Source organism: Ochotona curzoniae, unplaced genomic scaffold (assembly GCF_017591425.1).
Source record: "Ochotona curzoniae isolate NIBS_2020 unplaced genomic scaffold, NIBS_Ocur_1.0 contig_883, whole genome shotgun sequence".
NCBI lineage: Eukaryota > Metazoa > Chordata > Mammalia > Lagomorpha > Ochotonidae > Ochotona > Ochotona curzoniae.
The window spans coordinates 18,176,846-18,196,707 of NW_024466599.1; the positions used below are offsets into that span (position 1 = coordinate 18,176,846).

At 51.3% G+C, this 19,862-nt stretch overlaps 1 protein-coding gene across 1 annotated transcript in view; it reads right to left on the bottom strand.

The window, feature by feature from the left end:
- The window catches only part of CIB4 (calcium and integrin binding family member 4), a 54,044-nt gene extending 37,909 nt beyond the window's left edge, over window positions 1-16,135 (bottom strand). Inside the window, exons 1-3 of the mRNA XM_040993964.1 lie at window positions 16,082-16,135; window positions 15,647-15,681; window positions 5,867-5,963 (exon numbers count right to left, since the gene is read on the bottom strand). Coding sequence (XP_040849898.1) covers window positions 5,867-5,963; window positions 15,647-15,681; window positions 16,082-16,135 — 186 coding nt within the window. The remainder of the gene's footprint in view (window positions 1-5,866; window positions 5,964-15,646; window positions 15,682-16,081) is intronic.
- Between the last annotated feature and the right edge of the window lie 3,727 nt (window positions 16,136-19,862).

Sequence of the window (19,862 nt, forward strand, 5' to 3'; positions counted from 1 at the left end):
CATGGACTGAGGTGGGGGACCACTAAGGGTTTTGATGTGGGCAGAGCTGCAGCTATGGGCCTCACTGGGCTGGTGTGCAAGAGCTGAGTGGAGGAAGGCAGGCAGGGCTGGGATCCTAAAGAGTGGGCATGCCAGGGACCCATGGTCTAGGCCACAGCACCTGCTGTTGGGGCAGGTCCTCCTGTGGCTTTTGGCATCAGCAAGCAGCACATCCTTTCATCTCACAGTGGCCTCAAACACGTCAAGACCTCCTATCTCAGGGGCTAGAATCCATGGGTAAGTCATCTGGCCTCAGTGCACACAATGCCTGATCAGACCACCTACACTGCTGACTCCTGTGCAAAGAAGCCAACAACATCTCGGAGTAATAATGAAAGTGTAGGGCACATAGCCAGAGGCACTGAGTAGAAACTCTCCAACTTGTGAGAAGGATCCATTAGATGAGAACAAGGATTCCAAACCTGGGATAGGCAAGCCCTATGTTACTAATCAGCTACAGAAGCTATGATGAAATCTGCCAACTTTGGCAACCCTGAGTTTAAGAGCTGGAAATCTTGGAGGATGGAGTGAAGTGGAACAGGTTGTGGTGATCTTAGAGTCATGAGCTGGACGCCACACTCAGCTTTTTCTTTGTAAATCCCACCTGCCTATCATTCAGTGAATGCCCCCAGGAGGTAATTCCCTCACCAAGAATCTGGATATTTTAAAACCTCTCCCCTTATCAAGGTCACATGAAGACTGGTGATGCAGAGCATGGACACAGGAGGGCATGCAGAAACATGTCCTCTCTCCCACCTTCTCCTTCTGATCCTCTCCAGCCCCTAAACATGTGCCAGGTGTGCCTGTGACCTCCCCATCTTAAATAAAGTTAGAAAAAAAAATTCGACATAAAAACGTATCATCCTCCCTGCCGCTCCTACTTTGGCAATTTTCAGAGAGACTGAATGAAAGGTCCTGTTGCTGCTTCTTGGCTCTGGGAGGGGCTTCCCAGCAGGTTGTTCTGAACAGTTAGATCCCAGGGCCCCAAAAAGGACTCCCAAGGTTCAGGAAACCCAAGGATGGTAGGACCCAAGAGCCACCCCCTGGGGCATGCCTCCTTCCTCCTCTCCCTGCTGTGATCCTCGCAGGATGCAGGAGGTTTGGGTGATGCCAAGACAGCCCCTGCAGGAACCTGGGTTTGGGAGGGGCCCTGTTTGTGTGCAGGCCTCCACCCCAGCTGCTCTGAAACTTTGCTATCCACCCACAGTCCCTGCCCCTGGCTATCCTGAGTTAGACACAAAGGCAGCCCTGAGCCTGGAAACTGGGCCCTACGTATTGCCACACTTCATGCATCAGCATTTACAGTATGCAGGCTCGTAACTGAAAAGAACAGAAACATCAAACTGTTTCATCCTCAGCAACTCCATATACAGCAAACCAGGAAGAAAACAGCAGTTTCTACATGACACAGGGATGGGGGCATCTTGCCCCAGGCTTTCCTGCCCGCCTTCGCTGCCCAGCAACCTCCTGTGCTTTGTTCTCTGTGTAAGACAAGACCCTTCTTAGTACTAAGAAGCCCGCTTTTCTAGCAAAGGAATAAAGCTAAACAACAATAAAAAACAGAACTTTAGAGGCCAGCTCTGTGACATATTGGGTAAAGATGTCAGCGGTGCCGGCATCCCATGTGTCTCAGCTCTTTCACTTCTCATCCAGCTCCCTGCTAATGATCTGGGAAAGTAGAAGATGGCTCAGGTCCTTGGAGCCTTGCACTCAGGTGGGAGACCAGGAGGAAACTCCTGGCTCCTGGCTTCAGCCTGGATCAGCCTGGCCCTTGCAGTCATTTGGATGGAGGACTTTGCCCCTCTCTCTGCCTCTCTGCTACCTTTTTTTTTAAAAAAAAATTATTTATTTGTATTGGAAAGATAGATATATACAAAGAAGAGAAACAAAAAGGAAGATCTTCCATCGGATGATTTACTCCCCAAGCAGCCACAATGGCTGGAGGTGAGCCAATCTGACGTCAGGTACCTGGAGCCTCTTTCGGTCTCCCATGCTGGTGCAGGGTCCCAAGGTTTTCCCAGGTCACAGGCAGAGAGCTGGATGGGAAGCAGGGCTGCCAGGATTAGAACTGGCACCCGTATGGGATCCCAGCACGTTCAAGGCGAGGACTTTAGCTGTTAGGCTATCACACCAGGCCCTTTGCTACTCTTTCAAATGAATAAATGTGTCTTTAAAAAGCAAAAGAAAAAAGCAGAACTTTCTTCCCAGACACTCAAGCCCCCGAGCCAAGGCCTATCTTTTTCCTGGGATTCTGTTTCCAAAACTTGCTCCAAAGAAGGGTTTGGGAAGCATGAGTCACAGGGGACACAGGCCCACCCTGGCCCAGTTCCCCATAAGCCACATTGATTGCCAAGAGTTTGAATGACATGAGGGACATTTAATGCTAGGTTGAAGTCTCTTGAAGACCAGTGATGGATCAGTGACAAAAACTGATGACACAGGGTGAAAAAAAAAAAAGGATTTCAAGGAATATGTTTGGGCAACACTAGCTTGTTTCTGCGACTGAATACCTTTTTGCATTTTTGTCTTAAAAATGAATATTTCCTGGAGATGCAGTGAGAGTGAGTATGGATTCTATGTATTTTCTAACATCTTTACTTGGCAAAATTGGAAGTTGGCTCTGCTAGTTCCTCTTCAAAATAAACGCTGTTTGGAGAACAAAAGCTGCAGCTGATAGTACAGAAAAGAACAAAACCAATTTCAGAATCCAGTTCAAGGCCACAGTCAGAGACTGGAAGGTGAGAAGGCACTGTTACCTATCAGCCCATCTGTCCTGGATACTAGGTCTGCTAGAACACCCCTGCCAGGAGCTTGGCTGGCCTGCTGGCTCCCTGTCTGACAGGAAGCTAGTCCCTCTGCGCAATTAAGACCGTTAGAAAGTGCTTTCTGAGGCTGGTGTTGTGGCATAGCAAATAAAGTGACTGCCTACAGCCCTGGCATCCCATACGGGTGTCAGTTTGAGTCCCAGCTGTTCCACTTCCCATCCAGCTCCCTGCCAATGCACCTGGGAAAGAAATGGAGGATGGCCCAAATGTTTGGACCCCTGTATCCAAGTGGGAAACCCAGAAGAAGCTCCTGGCTCCTGACTTTAGACTGGTGCAGCTCTGGCCATTACAGCCATTTACCAAGTGAATGAGCGTATAGAAGAATCTCTCCCTGTTTCTCTCTGTGTAACTCCACCTTTCAAATAGATAAATAAACCCAAAAAGAAAGAAAGAGGGAGAGATAAAAGAAAGGACAGGAAAAGAAAGGAAAGGAAAGGAAACAGAAGAGAAAAGAAAAAGAAAAAGAACTTTGTTGTGTTGTTGAGAAAGGCCCACTATCCTTGCGCTGGTCAGTGACTTGCCCAAGATCACATGGCTGGCAAGTGATTGAACGCCCAGTACTCCACCTGGCTGGGGGCTCTGTGCCCTGGTTCTCTGGATGCGGCAGTGGCTCAGGCACCTCAGCTCATGCCACAGTTCTGGCTGTTCTAGACCTGCTGGAAAACCAATGAAGAAACCCACAGAGGGTAAACGTGTCCATGTGATCCCAATCAACACTTAGGTATCCGCTCAGAGAAAGGTCGGGAGGAAACCGGCCAAGCAGCCATGGACCTGCAGGAGATTTTTATATCTGCTTTTCCATGTTTTCTAGCCTTTCTATGAGGCATTGGATTTTACCTACATGGTAGAATAAGACATGATCATTTAGAAACATGAAATAAGTAACTTGAAAAGTGGGTGTTATGACATGGTGGGCTAGCTACTGTTTGGGATGCCCAGCTGCTTTGCTGCTGATACAACTCCCTGTTAATGTGCCTGGGAAGAGGGTGGTAGAGCAGGTGACAGCTCAAATCCTTGGGCCTGTGCCACCCACATGAGAGACCAGGATGGAGCTCCACCTAGTGCAGCCCTGCCTGTCATGGGAATCCAGGGAGTAAATCAGTAGTTGGAAAATAACTTCTCTGTGTGTGTCATTCTTCCCTTTAAGTAAATAAAAATAAATAAACTTTTAAAGGTGTGAAGTAAAGTAAATGTCACATGATTCAAGACTCTGCTTCCTAGCCACTCTCCAATGATGGTCCATGGACAGTGCTCAGCTCAGCCTGGGGTCAGAGCCTGCCCATACCTCCAGAGTGTGGGCAGGTCCTGGCTATGGCATGCATGATTCCTGGACAGGTTATTTCCCTCAAAGGGTCTCAGGTTTCCCTGGGCAAAATTAGGATGGGAGCATTTGACTGTGTCTAGGCTACGCAAGCTCTGGGTCCTTCCCAGTCTTACCACTTGGTGCATGAGCCACACCCTGCCCTGGGCAGGGCAGCAGCCCCATCCAGCTTCGCCTCTCTGATTGCCCTTGGCAATCTGCCCTTGCCCAGATCTAAGATGTCCCAGACACTGTGTGTACACGTGTTTGAGTGTACATGTGTACACTCTTTATACCTATGTTTCAGTACTTGTCTTGTGCACCATGGGTGCGTGTGTGCATACCACATGTACATTGTTTGAGTGCATGTGTAACATGTGCTCAAGTATATGTGTTTGAGTACGTGTGTGAGTGCATATGTGTCTTCAAGTGCACATATGTTCATTGCATACGTGCATAGTTTGAGTGTACATGTGTGCAGTGTGGGTACCTGCGTTTGAGTGTACACATGTGTGGGGGGTGTTGAGATGTAGGGGTGTGTGTGTGTGTGTGTGCAAGGGCTTGTGACAGCAGGACCAATTCTGTGTTGCTTCTGATCCCAGGCAGAGTCACTCCATCTACCTGAGCATTTGACTTCTTTCCATTCTGCGAGCCCAGCCTCTCCTTGCTCCCGCCCCTTGCCCTTTCCCACTCTGTCTTCCCCATTCCTGCCTGTTTTGATCTCCAGCTTTGCACACGTTCTAGGTCTCTGTCTTGCCATAGGTTCAGACTGCCCTCTAGGTGAGCCACGGGCTGTCAGTTGAATGACCATATGTGGGCCCTCCTCCCAGGGCCCTGGGCTTCTCACCTTTCAGCCCCAGACAGAGAAGAGAAGGCCTCTCCTTGCTCACAACAGACTCTGATCTCTTTCCAGCTGGGCTCTGAGCGAGCAGCCGGGAAACCCGATGTGCCCATGATGTGTGACCCTGACATCTGCACACAACATGCACATTTTGGTTCAATCCCTACAGGTGGTTTGGAGGTCCTTTGTGTACCTCCAGGCTCCTAAGGACTGCTCTGGAGGAAAGACAGGGCCTTTTCATAAGAGAAAAAGCTTGAACAGTTGTCCTCCAAGGACTGGAAGGTGATGGCTGCTGATGAGTCTGAACTCATTTCATAGGTGGAGAAACTGAGGCTCAGGGGAGTGGGTTGCACAAGGACCCACTCCTCACACAGATAGGATGTGTGTGTGTGTGTATGTCTGTGTGTGTGAGAGGGTGATATGGGTTCAGCCTGGGTAACAGTGGGGACATTAGAAGCAGTGCAAGCACTTGACTCTGCCCCCCCTGGCATTTATCAGGAGCCTTCAGCGTGGGAGGGGGTGCAAAGAGCAGAGACACAAACACCCTTCTCTCCTGGGGCCCCCAGAGTAGGCAGCCAGCAGCCTGGGAGCTCAGTGGTTCGGCTCCCAGTCTCTCTCCTCCAGTTCTTCCAGAAGAGCCATGGACTATGATGGCAGAGGGGCCAGCAGAGGTCTGGGCATGGCTGAGAGGCATACTGGCTCGCCCAGGCCTGGGCTCCTGCACCCAGTCCTGGCCTTCACATTCATGGGGAGGCCGGGTGTGCAGAAGAAGTCCCAAAAGTCCCAAAGCCTACCTTGCCGCACTCCTGCCCCTGCTTTCAGCCCCTGACCCTGACCTTGCCCAGCCCTGCTCACACTCACCCTTAGGGCTGGCAGGGAGCTGAGCTGCTCTGAGGTCAGCGTGGCCTCCTTGTAGGACTTGCCTGTGGGGCACAGCTTCAGGAAGGTGTCATGGATGCTGCGGAGAGAGGTGTGGTGGCTATGGGGGCTGGGGAGGGGGCCAGCAAGCCCCTATCCCATGTGTGTGATACCACCATAGGGGAAGAGGTTCAAGACTGGTAGACACAGAAAAAGTAGAAATAGGGACTGGCACTGTGACATAGTAGGGAAAGCTCCTGCCTGTGACACCGACATCCCATATGGGTACCAATTTGAGTCCCATCCAGCTTGTTCCACTTCCCATCCAGCTCCCTGCCAATGCACCTGGGAAAGAAACAGAGGATGGCCCAAGCACTTGGGCCCCTGTGTGGGGAGTGGGGTGCTAAAGCCGCTCCTGGGTTTGTAAGGAGGCTTTAGGCTAATGCCCCACCCCCGCTGTGATTGCTGGCCTATCCTAGCGCCACGTGGACCACGGGCAGAAGTGATTGATTACTGGCCTATCCTAGCGCCACGTGGAACACGGGCGGAGATGATTGATGGAGAACGATACAAAAGCAGCCGGTGGAGAACGGGCAAGGAAGACCGGAAGACAGACAAGAGAAGACCAGAGGACAGATGAGAGAAGACCAGAGGACGGAGACAGAAGATACGAACTGTACGCCACAGCCTGCTCTACCAGTCTACGTGAATGTCACCCATCAACATCACCTGCCCCTTCGCAGCAGTTAGAAGCACCACGGAAAAGGACACGGTGTGTGAGAGCTTCTCTCTGGAAGCCCAGGGAGCTCTCCACACCCTGCACCCATATGGGGGACCTAGAAGAAGCGTCTGGCTCCTGGCTTTGGCCTGACTCAGCCACAGCCATTTGAAGAGTGAGATCTCTCTCTCCCTCTCTCTTGCACACTCGTTCTTGCCCTGTCTCTGTAATGTTCACTGCAAAATGAATGAATCTTGAAAGAGAAAAAATGGGAAGGAAAGAAGGGGGAAGGAATAAGCAGAGATAGCTCTTTCTATAGAATCATCCCCAGGGCCCAGCATGCCCATCTCATGGTGTGGCTGCAAAGCTGAGCCTGGCATGAGCAAAGGGCCTGGCACACTCTGAGCCCACACACGCCTGCAGCACGGGAGAGTGAGAGGTGCTTCCAGTCCTTCTCTGCCCAGTCCTTCAGTCGCAGATGGAGGAACCAGCAGGGGCCCCACCTCCGGCCATCTGCCCAGCACTGTCCCCAGCCTGGAGGAGAAAGGTCACTTGATGACCTCCCAGGAAAGCCAGGGTGACAAGCCAGCAGCCAGCAAGCCACACAGCCCCGCTGGCCTGCTAGGCTATGAGCCAGGTGCAGCAGATGGCAGGACACAGCGGCCTTCCTCTCCATGGGCCCTGCGCCAATCCAGGGGATGTAGCTCGTGAACCACAGCAGAGGGGAGGCGGCAGGTGCTTCCCCAGGAGGAAGAGGCCCCCATGGAGAGAGAGGACATGGATGGGCCCCAATCTTGACCTGCAGGATGTGGGACCAGCCACTGAAACAGCCCAGGGAGGACAAGGGGAGATGGCTTGGAACACGAGTCCCTGATGCCAGCTCCTGCTCTGGCCATGTTGTATGACTTCAGCATTAGTGTCATTGTGTGGGTAAAGGGCACTGACAGTGAGACCGAAGGGCTGAGTGTGTGAGGGTATGGGAGGAGGGTGAGCAAGAATATAAAAGTGTGAGTGTGAGTGTATGTGCTGCATGTGAGTGTGGTGTGTGTGGAAGCTGAGTGTGACTGAGTGTGTACTGGTTATTGATAATCAAGACCAAAGTGTGCTTTGCTCTCTGCCTCAGCCCCTCAGCAGTACCCAGCCCTTGGGCAAGGCTGAGAACCCCAACCCTCGGCTCCCCCACCCAGATGCCCATTTTCCAAAGATCACTCAAGGGGGTCCCTTGCACGTCAGCCCAGCGCCTGGCACCTGAGCGCATGCATGCTGTGCAGGGCCTCACAGGAGAGCTGTGACTACCGCATCTCTGTGTGTGCCCCTCTCCCGCATGCCAGGGCCCAGGCCCAGCCCCAAGAACAAAAGCCTGCCCCCTCACCCGGCCTGATCCCCTGCTTGCCCCAAAGGTCCCTTCTCACTCCAAAGCTGCCGCTCCCTCCTGAACTCCTTTGTCAGCCCCCCTCCCCTCCTCTGATCTCCCTGAGTGTGGAAAGGCCAACAATGGGATGGAGCTAATTCAGAGAGAGTGACCAGCAGCCCCAGGAGATAGCTGAAAAGGGCCCAGCAGAGATGGGCGGGGTCTCTCCTAGGGCCCTGATGATGGCAAAGGGAAGCCCAGCCCCAGCAGGCCTCTGCTGGCCATGAAGGGCCCCAAGCTGATCTCAGGTCCAGGAGGAAGCCTGGGGAAGCAGGGTGGAGGGGCAAAGGGGGACTTCCTCCAGGAAGGCAGTGGGGTAGACTGGACACTGCAGACACGGGAGAATAGAGGAAGCCACAGCGGCTGGAGGCATCCATGTGGCCTAGGCTCAGAAGTGGGCAGGGCCATGCAGGGGGTGGCATTCCGTCACTGCTGCTGGTGGACTTGTTGCTGTAATGTGAGTAGGTCATTTGCGGTGGAGTTGTTGCTGTCTTCTTTTCCTCCTCTTCCTCCTTCTTTTTCTTCATTCCCGAGGTAAGGCAGTGCTGTGGTATAGTGAGTAAAGCTGCCACATGGGTACCAGTTTAAGTCCTTGCTGCTCCGCTTCCAATCCTGCTCCCTGCTAGTGCACTGGAGACAGCAGCAGTAAATGGATCAAGTGTTTGGTTCCTGCACTCATGTGGGAGACCTGAAAGAAGCTCCTGGCTCCTGTTTCAGCCTAGTCTAGCCTTGACCATTGCAGTCATTTGGGGAGTGAGTCAGCAGATGGAAGATTTCTTTCTGTCTCTGTCTCTTTCTATCTCTGTGTAACTCTGAGAAAAAGAGCCTCAGGGCCTGCAGGGACACCTGCTCCCTGTGTCCCCCGTGGCGTGCCTACTGTGCACTGCCACTCTTGCAGACAGTTCCTGATGACCTTGTCAGAAAAGGAGTCATCTCTCTTATTGAAGAGGGAACCGAAGGCCATAAGAGGTGGCACACCTTGCCTCAGGTCACCCAGTGACAAGGACCAAAGCCCCACAGCTCTCACCCAGTGAAGAAGGCTGGGAAACTAGGCCAAGGGCAGGAACCCATGACTGCCACCAGCCTTGCTTGTGCTCCAGCAGGTCAAGTTGGAGTGCACTCAATCACACTCTCTCGTTGGATCTCCCTAGCAACCTTCAGTGTGGGAGGTGTGAGGTTCTGACCCCTATAGATGGGTAAACTGAAGCTAAGCGTTTATAAGACAAGCCCAAGGTCATAGGCTGAGGAGCCAGAGTGGAGGGGTGAACCCCAGCTTCTCCAGGCTATATTGCCTACTCCTCCAGAGTCCACGGCTCACCAGGTGTGAGACCACCAGCTTCGCCCTGCCGGTCCTCTGCCAGTCTTGGCACCTCTCAAGGCTGTCTCATGGGCAGGCTGCCCGCAGACAATTCATGGCTGCGTCTCGGCTGCCACAGACACGCTTGCCCTCTGAACGTGGCTCTAATGGAGCTCCGGATTAATCGCTAATGCACTCAGAGTCAAAGCCGCAGGGAAAACTCACACACTTAGCCTGCCAGAAACGAACAGCCCCAGCCGAGGTTGCCTTCCAGGCCCAGTCCTGGATAGGGGAGAGGCCCAGCTCCATGCTAACTTCCCAGGAGCCGTGCCCCTACCAAGCCCCCTCCCAGGCCTCAGTTTCCTCTTTGCAGAACAGGAGCCTCCAGGATGCCCCGACCCCTCACTGGCCTCCCACACACCACCCCCATGCCTCTGAGATCCCTGTATGATTGTCAGCAGGGTCCCACGTTAGAATCACATAGGGAGTTTGTAATAGGATCTGCGCTCCCTCCTCCACCCGCCAGCACTTCTCATTCAAGGCCATGGCAAGGTCTAATATACACGGGTCCTACCAGCTCCCCAGCATTTCTGTTGCACCAATGATGTCAAGACCACAGCTGAGAACAAGCCCACTGTCGGCTCTCAGTCTGGGGCCCAGACCTCTGGGCTTTGTCTGCATTTCTTTGGATATACAGCTGGCAGATATTTCATAAATGGCTCATTTTAGCCTGAAAATCGACTTTTGGTCCCCCGTCCTGCTGTTTCCAAGCTGTAGGACCTTGGACAAGTTGCTCCATTTCTCTCTCCTCCTCTTTTGAGATTGGCTTTTGTGGCTCCCAGCTCATCCTGTTGTATAAGGATGGACGCCAAGGCTCAATGAGGCTAAGAAACTCCCTCTGGTTAGAACTGAACCTCAGACTGTGCCCTCTCCCACCTACTGACCACAAGGTGAATTTCCAGGGGTAGGGAAGTTGGGGCTCATGGCCAGGATAGGGCTGGGGGAGCGGTTAGCCTCCAGGGGTACTAAAGAGAAAAAGCAACCTTGAGGCTCCATCATCCCAGGCAAACGCTGGGAGCAAGCTTCAGTCTCCCAACCCAAACCCACACCCAACCCAAGCAACGCAGAATAGTTCAAAGAGCTCAGGCTGGGCATAGCCTACCCAGTGCCAAGCCACAGAGGTCTGGACCAGACCAGGCTCTGCTCTGTTTGGGCAGCCAGGGGTACCCCTCTGGATCTGCAGTGTAGCCAGAACCAGAAGGGGCTGATCCCCCAGAGAGGCATTGGCAGGGAAAAAGAGGCTAAGGGGATAGTTGATTCAGCCAGAAGTCAAACAGAGAGACCTTGCTCTTACAGAGATCAAAGGATGCGAAGATCAAAGGCTGGGGAGCCAGGCCAAGGAGGTCCTGGACGGGCCATGGGTCTGGCAACCAGGCCTTTCTGTCCTCACGCAAGACACAGGTAAGAAGGTAGGAAAGGAACACTCCCCTCCAAGTTTCCTCTGCTATCCGGCTCCTCCATGCTTCTTTCAACTGGGTCAAGTCCATCCTACTGTCTGGTCCTCCCCAACATGTTTCTGGGTTACAGTCACAGAAATTGCAACACTTTCTCCAAGACAGAACAGGAAAAATACTTAACAGTGACCAGGGCTTGCTCTGGTCTTGGCAGCCCATGATGGTCACTTTCTCCCTTGAGAAGCTAGGGCTGTCTGCTCCCTGAGCCAGCACCATGCATGTGAGCGTCTCTAACAAAGCTTTCCCTTCATGCAACAGGCAGCACTTGCAGCCAGACCCTCCAACTATCTCTCAGTTGAGATGGATATCCTTCCAGAATGTTCTCCATGTGTTTAAGTAGGCATATCCCTTTACTTTACAAAAGCAGTAGCATCCTATGCATACCCATACAGTTATCCAAAGTAATATAGTTAAGTAGGTTGAAATGCAGAGTCCCCTAAGTCTTATGATTTAGATGACTTGTATCTAGGATCCCTCTCCATCCCTTCACAGAGGCAGAATTTTACAAACATTTTGATGTTTCTCTTGTTACTGTCACACTTACACAGAGTTTCTTCTTTTTTTTTTAAAGATATACTTTTTTTTAATTGGAAAGTCAGAGACACAGAGAGGAGGAGAGACAGAGAGGAAGATTTTCCATCCATTGATTCACTCCCGAATGGCCACACAGTTGGAGGTGAGCCAATCTGAAGCCAGGAGCCTGGAGCCTCTTTTGGGTCTCCCATGTAGGTTGCAGGGTCCCAAGGCTTTGGGCCATTCTTGACTGCTTTCCCAGGCCACAAGCAAGGAGCTGGATGGGAAGTGGGTGCCCATATGGGATCCCAACACGTGTAAGGTGAGGAATTTAGGCTAGGCTACCATACCAGGCCCTACACAGCATTTCTAATACTGCCCTGATGCTACCACATGTTGCCATGTCTTCATTATAAGCATTATCTTATGACTTCCTGTGATAGCAAAGTTTATTTCTCTATATATACTTCATCTCCTTTCCATCATTTTCCAAGATAAAGCGATTAGCCTGGGTCAGTTAGTCAGCTTGTATTATTAGGAAGTGATAGTCTCACACTGCTCACAGCCAAGTTTCCTAGTGCAACGTAATAGTTTTCTTTCTTTATTTTTTTTTTGCAAGACCTTTTGTTTTTTTTTCTAAAGTTAGTAATCACTTTGTGTTTCTTATGTTTAAGTTTATCATTATGTCATCTCCAAACTTTCTGCATAACTGCAAAGTTTCTCTTGCTGTGGTTAAAGAAAGATATCACGGGATCTATGAATTCCTTTTATTTTCTTGGAGGCACCACTGCTAGGACCCTTGGTTCCTTAATTCCGCTATGGATTAGCTTTCCAGGCATGTTATACTGCTACCATAATTTGCCTTGCTTTTCCTGTTGCCTTGTAATTCACTTTGTTTCTTCAATGTTCCAAGTCTTTCCTGGACCCTAATATCCTTTTTACCTGGGTTACTTTCTAGTTTTAATTAAACTTATTTCCAAAACTTCTCTAAGAGCAGGGGGTTTGGGGAGATTTTGAAAGTTTGTATGTGAAGAAACAGCGTTGTTCCACTTTCACTCTTGGTCATTTCATTTTATTTGAGGAGCAGAGTAAGAGAGAGGGAGACAGCACCTTCATCTGCTATTTCTCCAAATGCTTGCAATAGCCAGAGCTAAACCACGTCAAAACTGGGATTAGGGAACTCAAGCCAGGTCCCCAATGTTGGTGGCTGAGACCCAGGTGACCTGAGCCACCTCCACTGCCTCCCAGGATACACATTAGCAGACAGCTGGAATCAGTAATGGAGCTGAAACTCAAATCCAAGCACTCCCATATGGAAAGTGGGCATCTCATGTTGTGTCTCCTTCACAGCACAAACACCTACCAGTTCAGCTAGAAGTTAAGTCTAGATTGATCAATATCCTTAAAATTTCAAAGCTATTTAGCCACTGTCTTCTGATGCAAGTCCAAAGCTAAGTCTGATCCCTAATCTCCTGTATGGAACCTATTTATTTTTCTCCGTGGAAGCTTTGACAAGGGACTTATTATCCCCAGCTCTCTGCGATGTCATGATGACATCACTTAGTGTCTGCAACCTGACTTCTCTCCTCAAATACCGGGCATCCTTTGGCTCTCATTTCAGACTTACCGCAAGGCTCTACGTGCTGACCAGAGATACCTCTGCTCCTCGTGTACCTGGTGGCCCCAGCTCTCATGGACTCCAGTAACCTGCTGTGGTGGGCGGATGTGCTCCGTGGGTTACAGTGAGAGAAAAGGAAACACACACACTTCCTGTCCACCTTTCTGTTTGCACCTGACCCCATGTCCTGGTACTTAGAAGCTCCTCAGCCTTCCTGGGTTCTTGATTGCACCCTTCCAGCCCCGCCGCCAGCCTCCACAGTCTACTTTCAGCTCAGCGCATTGCTAAGCCTCTGGCTTGTGGTCCTGTGCACTTGGAGCCTGTGTTTTTGTGAACTTTCCTCCTCTGCTGACATGACATGCGTTCTCTTTGTCTCCAGGGGTTTCTTCCAGTGTTCTTTTAGGAGAGGAGGCAGGTTTTCACAAAAGATGCTTTCTTCTCTCCACGTCCCCTGGCTTTCTTCACTTAACTGTTGTCTCCATGACACAGGTACACACAGCTCCTGCCCCTTGTTGGATGCAGTGGTGTTTGTGTCACTCGCTGCCCTTCCATGTAGGTGGAACGACCAGGCCAGGGTGTCTTTCTCAAGCTGAACCAGGGTGCTGGGGAATCTCCCACCTTTGCTGGTCCTCTTGCATGCTTCAGAGTTGTCTACAACAGTTCCAGGTCCTTGAGGGGCTCTCCAGGCTGTGGTGGTCCCCTGGAGCTGGAGGCTCACCTGGGTTGGGAGTGGCAGAGGACTCTCTCTGCTGTTGCCCAGCCTGTCCTGGAGTAGTTCCTGTCCATCCCCAGTGCTGGGCTATTGTGTCATATATAATGGTGTCCAATAGAGACAGTTTGAAGCAGGGTGTGAGTTGAGGTCCCAGCCAGCACTCTCCCCATCTTGTGCAGTGGTCTCCTCGCCCCATGCCCCTGCTCTTGCAGGCTCTTAAGGGTGGGGGCTCTGGGGTTATCTCAGGCAGGCCATGGAGCCCCCTGCTGCTCAGGAACAGGATTCTCCAAAGAAGCAGAGCAGACAGAGCTTGGAAAGAAGCTGGATAGAGACATTTGGCAAGGACTGGAGCCCTCCCTGGCAGCTCACATCAACACCTGTTCCCCTAACCCTGTGTAGAACAGGTACCCACCTCTCAGGGCAGGGGCACCTTCCACAGGGACAGAAGGAAGCATTTGTAGGGCCTGGAAGGGCAGTTCAGAAGAAACAGTATCTGATGACAGCTTTCTTTCTGGATGGCTTTTTTTTCCCCACCCCCAGAAGCCAGAACAGAGTAAATGATTATCCGGTGGGACTGGGGGCAGCGTGTTCAGGAGACAACCTGAGCCTCTAACATGCTGCTCTCCATTCTTGGACCCTCAAAACCACTACTTGACCACACTTGGTCCTGATGCACAGAAACAAGACTTAGGACCCTGTGACACCACATGGAAGCCCCCAGAATGGAAGGAGAATGTGCCCAAACACAGTTATTCTGCCCCTGAAATCTTGAATGTGGTCAGAGGTGAGGAGCTCCAGACATCCTCTCACCTGTCAGAGGAGTGTGTGGTACCCAGCCCCACACAGCTTAAGTGTCCATCACAAGGAGGCGGGGTGCGGACCACAGTGACCCTAGGAGGGAGTGGTTCAGAATTCTTGCCTACAACCAGTCAACAGGAAACCCTACACAAAACAACACCTCCAGCAGTATGAGTGGAATCCACCCTGCGGGATGGGTAGGGCAGAACCGTAGAAGGCCCCATACACAGGACTATGGCTGGAAAGTTCTGGAAGGCAACATGAGAAACTAAGAGTGAACTCCAGGGAGGAGAACACAGACAGGTGCTTTCTACTCTTCGTTATTTTCAAGAAAACTTAACCAGAGTGGGTAGGGAATACGTATTTTCCTAGGTTTAGAAGAGCAGGTGGCTATTATTTTGCAAAGGACACAGGACAGCTCCAGGCCATCCCTGGCCTCTGTAGCTCTGAGGTTCCTGCCCAGCTCTCATCACACTGTTGGCTCCCAGGCTGAACATAGTGACTACAGAGGGCTTGTCCAGGCAAAGATGATTATGGGGAAGGACAGGAACCCAGGCCAGGGTCTGAATGACCTCATCACTCTAACCTTACACCACCCCCTGCCTTCCCCCCAGAAGGTAGCGTGGTGAGCTAATGTGTTTCTCAAGGAGGTTTTGTTCAGAATGGCTGGGGTCAAACTTGACCACACCTGTCCTCCCACCCTCTCTACATCCCATGACGGGGCAAGAGCAGACTTTGCACATTGCACAGTGGCTGTCTTTGACTGGAAGCTGTGCCCTCTGGACAGGACTTGTGTGAGGACAGAACCTGAGACGGCTCTCCCTCATACCCTAGTGCCTGCAGATGCAAGCACAGGTGCAGGGAAACGGGGGAGTGAGAAAGGGGCAGAGAGGGGCATATCACATCCACTCAGCCAGCAAACAACTGATGTAGTCTTCTGACCTTTGCCTCCCAGAGGCCGTCCTCATCGTCCCCAGAAGGTGTAACCAGCACTGTGACCATCCAAAGAGGGTCAAGATGGCAGTCAAGACACAGCAGCACAGAACCTGATGTCTCATTGAGCCCCAGTGGGGTCGTAGGGGCTAGGGACCAGCCCTGCCCTCCCTGTCCCAGCCTCATCTGCATGGACACCCCTCCCCCATTGGGGACCAGAATGAGGAGACAGCAGAGGAGGGTAAGGGGCTCCAGGACCCTCGACTCACCATAGAATTTCGTTCCTGGTCAGGAAGGTCAGGGCCTGTAGCAAATCACAGGAAAGTAAGTGCTCCCCTCAGCCCATCCCTGTCTTGGCTGTCTGTGGAATGGGGAAGGGGCTTTGGGGAATGGAGAGCAGAAGCTAGGGAAACTGAGGCAGTCCAGTCTGAGGTAGCAGATGGTTGAGTGGTGGTCAAGGAAAACACAGTGACATCCCTTGGTCTTCTGATGGCCTTAGGCGGGATGGTGTTAGCCCAGACCTAGACAAGGATGAGATGGGCTCTGGGACAGCATACAGACCAGGGAGGACTGTCCTGGCCACATGGATATGGGTCTAATGAAAGCAAAACCTTCACCATCTTGCTCGATGAACCTCAGCACTTGGGGCAGGAGTCAGCTGTTCACCCCACCTATGTCCAGAATCACCAGTGTCCTCTACTTACCTGGTATTCTTCCAGATCCTCCCAGTGCATCTGGTACCTCAGACACTGCCCCATGCCCCCCTCACCCTCCTCTCTACCAGCAGGAGAACTTCAGCCCAAGGATGTACCTGCTGATCTGGTTGTCATGGTAACCTACATTCCATCTTCTGCCCATTCTACCCAAGCCCCCGAGTTGGCAAAGAAATAGGCTGTTGTGACTGTCCAGGGTCAGAGACATTATTCCTAGAACAATACCCAGAAAGGCAGCCCCATGGGAGGGCTGAGAGCCCTGTGGGAGATTCGGTTGACACATTGGCTCGGGCCAAAGCGGAGACCAAGTGGCCTGGGGCAAGCTATTCAACCTCTGGGCATCCCATTTGGACACCAGTTCAAGTCCTGACTGCTTCTGAACCAGCCTCCTGGTAATGTAGTTGGACAGCAAATGAAGATGGTTCAAATCTTTGGGTTCTTGTGCCCAGTTGGGAGACCTGGATGAAGTTCCTGGCTCCTGACTTCTGTTTGGCCCAACCCAAGCCGCTGTAGTCATCTGGGGAGTGAACCAGCGGACAGAAGATCCTCTGTCTTTTAATAAATAAAAATTAGTCTTTAAAAACCAAGTGGACACTTCAGAAAGTTCATAGAAAGTAAGACTGGGGCCAGCACTGTGGTGTAGAAGATGGTCCCATGCTCAGGCACCTGTGTTCATGTGGGAGACCCAGAAGTAGCTCTTGGCTTCAGCCTGGCCAAGACCCGGTCATTGAGACCATTGAACTGGACATTGAGGCCAGTGAACCAAAAGATGAAAATTTTCTCTCTGTCTTTCCCTCCCTGACTTTCCAATAAGTAAAATAAACCTTGATTTAAAAAAAAAATATGAGATTAAAAGATGCAATGAAACTGTGTGCTATATCTTGACAATGGATGCTGGACTCTCTGCCATTGTCCATGCCCGCAATGATGGACATATGACTGTGTATCAAGAACTATATTTTAGTAATGATATAGAGGAACTAGGTGGGGGGGGGAGGGAATTGGGGAGGGGATAAGAGAAATGCCAGGAGCATATGGAATTGTATCATAAAATAATAATAATAATAATGAAATGTCAAAAAAGATGGTTTTTGTGTGGAAAAAAAAGGAATTTTATATACAGCTTTTTTCACTTTCCATGAATTTTTGGAAACCCCTTGGTATAGTAGCTGGTACATAGAAAGTGCCCAAAGCACAGGAAGACATCCTATAGCCTCAGTGGGGACAGTGAGTAGAGTGGAGCAGGCAGAGTGCATGTGGGGAGACAGAGAAGATGTTCAACCCTGAGCAGGTGTCGCAGGCCCAGAGGGGCTATCCCCCCCACCCGGGAGGAGCAGGTGCTTGCTCCTGAGTGAAAGGCATGTCCTCCCACACTCTCTACCATGGAAACAGTCCAGGGCCTCCTGGGGAGATAATGGGAAGTCTCCAAGACTGCAGCTGCCTGCTGCTGGTTCTTCGCCCACCACCCCCGCGGCTTCACTGGCCTGACAGGCCGGGGATGCAGCATAGTCCTGAGCAGAGAGGTAGGTATTTCAGTGTAGTCTCAGCCTCCTCCTTCTCTCCAACAAGCACGTGAGGCACACACTCACTGCACCTGGGAAGTGACAACACAGAACAGAAAATCTGAAGGGCATGAGCTGCCGGGCAGTTACATCCTCTTGCAGGTGGGACACCAAGTGGTTGTTGGAACATGATGATTAGGAGCGCGCAGGTTTGAGGACCTGTAGCGTAGTGGATAAAGCCCCCTGTGATGCTGGCATCCCTTTCAGGTGTCAGTTTGAGTCTTGGCTGCTCCACTTTCCATCCAGCTTCCTGCTAATGAGCCTGGGAAAGCAATGGAGAATGGCCCAAGTGCTTGGGCCCCTGCACCCCTGTCGGAGACCAGAAGGATGTTCCTGACTCCCCGCCTTGGGTCTGGGCTAGCCCCAGCTGCTGTGATCATCTGGCGATGAACCAACTGATGGAAGTTCTCTTTCTCTCACTGTCTCTGTCACTCTCCATCTTTGTCTATAATTCAAACAAAAGAAACCTTTTTTTTTTTAAATGCAGATTTGGAAGTGTGAAAGATCTGACTGAATCACCTTAAGCAACAAATGAAAACCTCTCAAAGTCTCCATCCCTTCCTCTGCACAATGGGATTAGTACATCTCTAGCAAGGATTTGATACAGTGACACATGTAAAGCTTCTTGTCTGGCAAGGTTCCATATTGCATTCTCAACAAAGGGAAATTGATACTGTTGTTTAAGCTGGGTCAGGAGAAAGAGAAACTCTGAAGCAGGCAGTCAGTCATTTGTTTTAAAGTTAGTTTATTTGCTTGAAAGACAGAGTTATATATAGAGAGATTTTCTGTCCAATGGTTCACTCCCCAAACAGCTGTAGCCAAGCCAGAATCTAGAAGATTCTTCCTGGTCTTCCACTTGAGTGAAGCGGCCCAAGCATTTGGGCCATCTTATGCTGCTTCCCCAGGCACTTCAGTGGGGAGCTGGATTGGAAGTGGAAGCAGTGGGGACACAAATTGATTGTTGAGCACAGATTTGATGCCTTTGCACCACAAGGCAGTAGTTTAACTCGTTATGCCACAATGCTGGCCCCCCACCCCTCAAAGGTTGTGTTATTTAGTTTAGAGGCAGAGACAGAAGCCAGCCAAAGTGCTTGGAAGCCCAGGAGAGGTAAGAGAGCTGCGGGCTCACCCTGCAGCCGCCTGTGCCCTCCTGATGACATGAGGTACAGGTGGCACTGTGCCACTGCCTGCTGTGCTGGAACATCTGCTGCCACTTGCTCACCGGGGAACAGAGAGCACAGCTAGAGGCTACTCTGCAGCCCCTGCAGCTGCTGGCTGAGCCCTCCCTGTTCCCTGAGCCAAGCAGAAGCAAGACAGGCGATTAGGACGGTCCATGCAGAGCCAGAGGAGCCCCCAGGAACCCACATCCCTCAGCCACAGTGGGAGCACCTCTCCCACTGGGGAGAGACTGGGGCTCCTGACTTGCTGCCTTTCCAAGGAGGTGCCCCAGGAACAGAGACCAGAGGTGCAGAGCAGGGAGCCAGGTATCCTGGAGGCCATAGATGCCAGCTTGCACTCAGGAGCATGGCTAAGTTTCTGTTCTGTTTGGTGTGGCGTCTTCCATTCTGAAAATGATGCAAGCTTGTCCTTCCTGCCTGGGATGCGAAGTTTCCTTTACCAACACACGTTGAATGAACAGTAAAAGGAATTCACTTAAAGAGAAGAAGTAAATGATTATATAGATCGTAAAGAAATGTGCTAGAAATCGTAAGTCTTCCTCTTTTTCTCTCTGTCTCTCTCACACACACACATATATACACACACACCCCAGCGTCAGCTTCAGCTTTCAATCCCCAGCTTAGTACCTGACCCCCAGGCTGGGCGACATCCTAGACAGAGTTTTAATTGGCTCCTACTGGCAGCAATAGGAGCAAGGAGAATATCACCTTTCATTTTCATAGCCCCTTTACAATTCCATCACTTGTTTTTTTAAATGTCCCATCTCATTTGCCTAAGAAAGACACCCCTCCCCAGGTCATTCTGGTGCACTAACCAACTGGAACCAACTGGAGTCCTTCTCATCTCCCCAGCTCCTGAGGTCCCCAGCTCAGCAGGGTTGGTGGAAGAGGTGTCGCTGAGCAGAGAGCGGGCTCCAGAGAGGGACCATCCTACATCCTTCCCCCCACAAAGGTTCTGCTCACGCACCAGCCCTCCATGTGGGGTGGAAAACAGTCCTTGCCACCTTGCAAGATGAACTCCACAGGCAATTT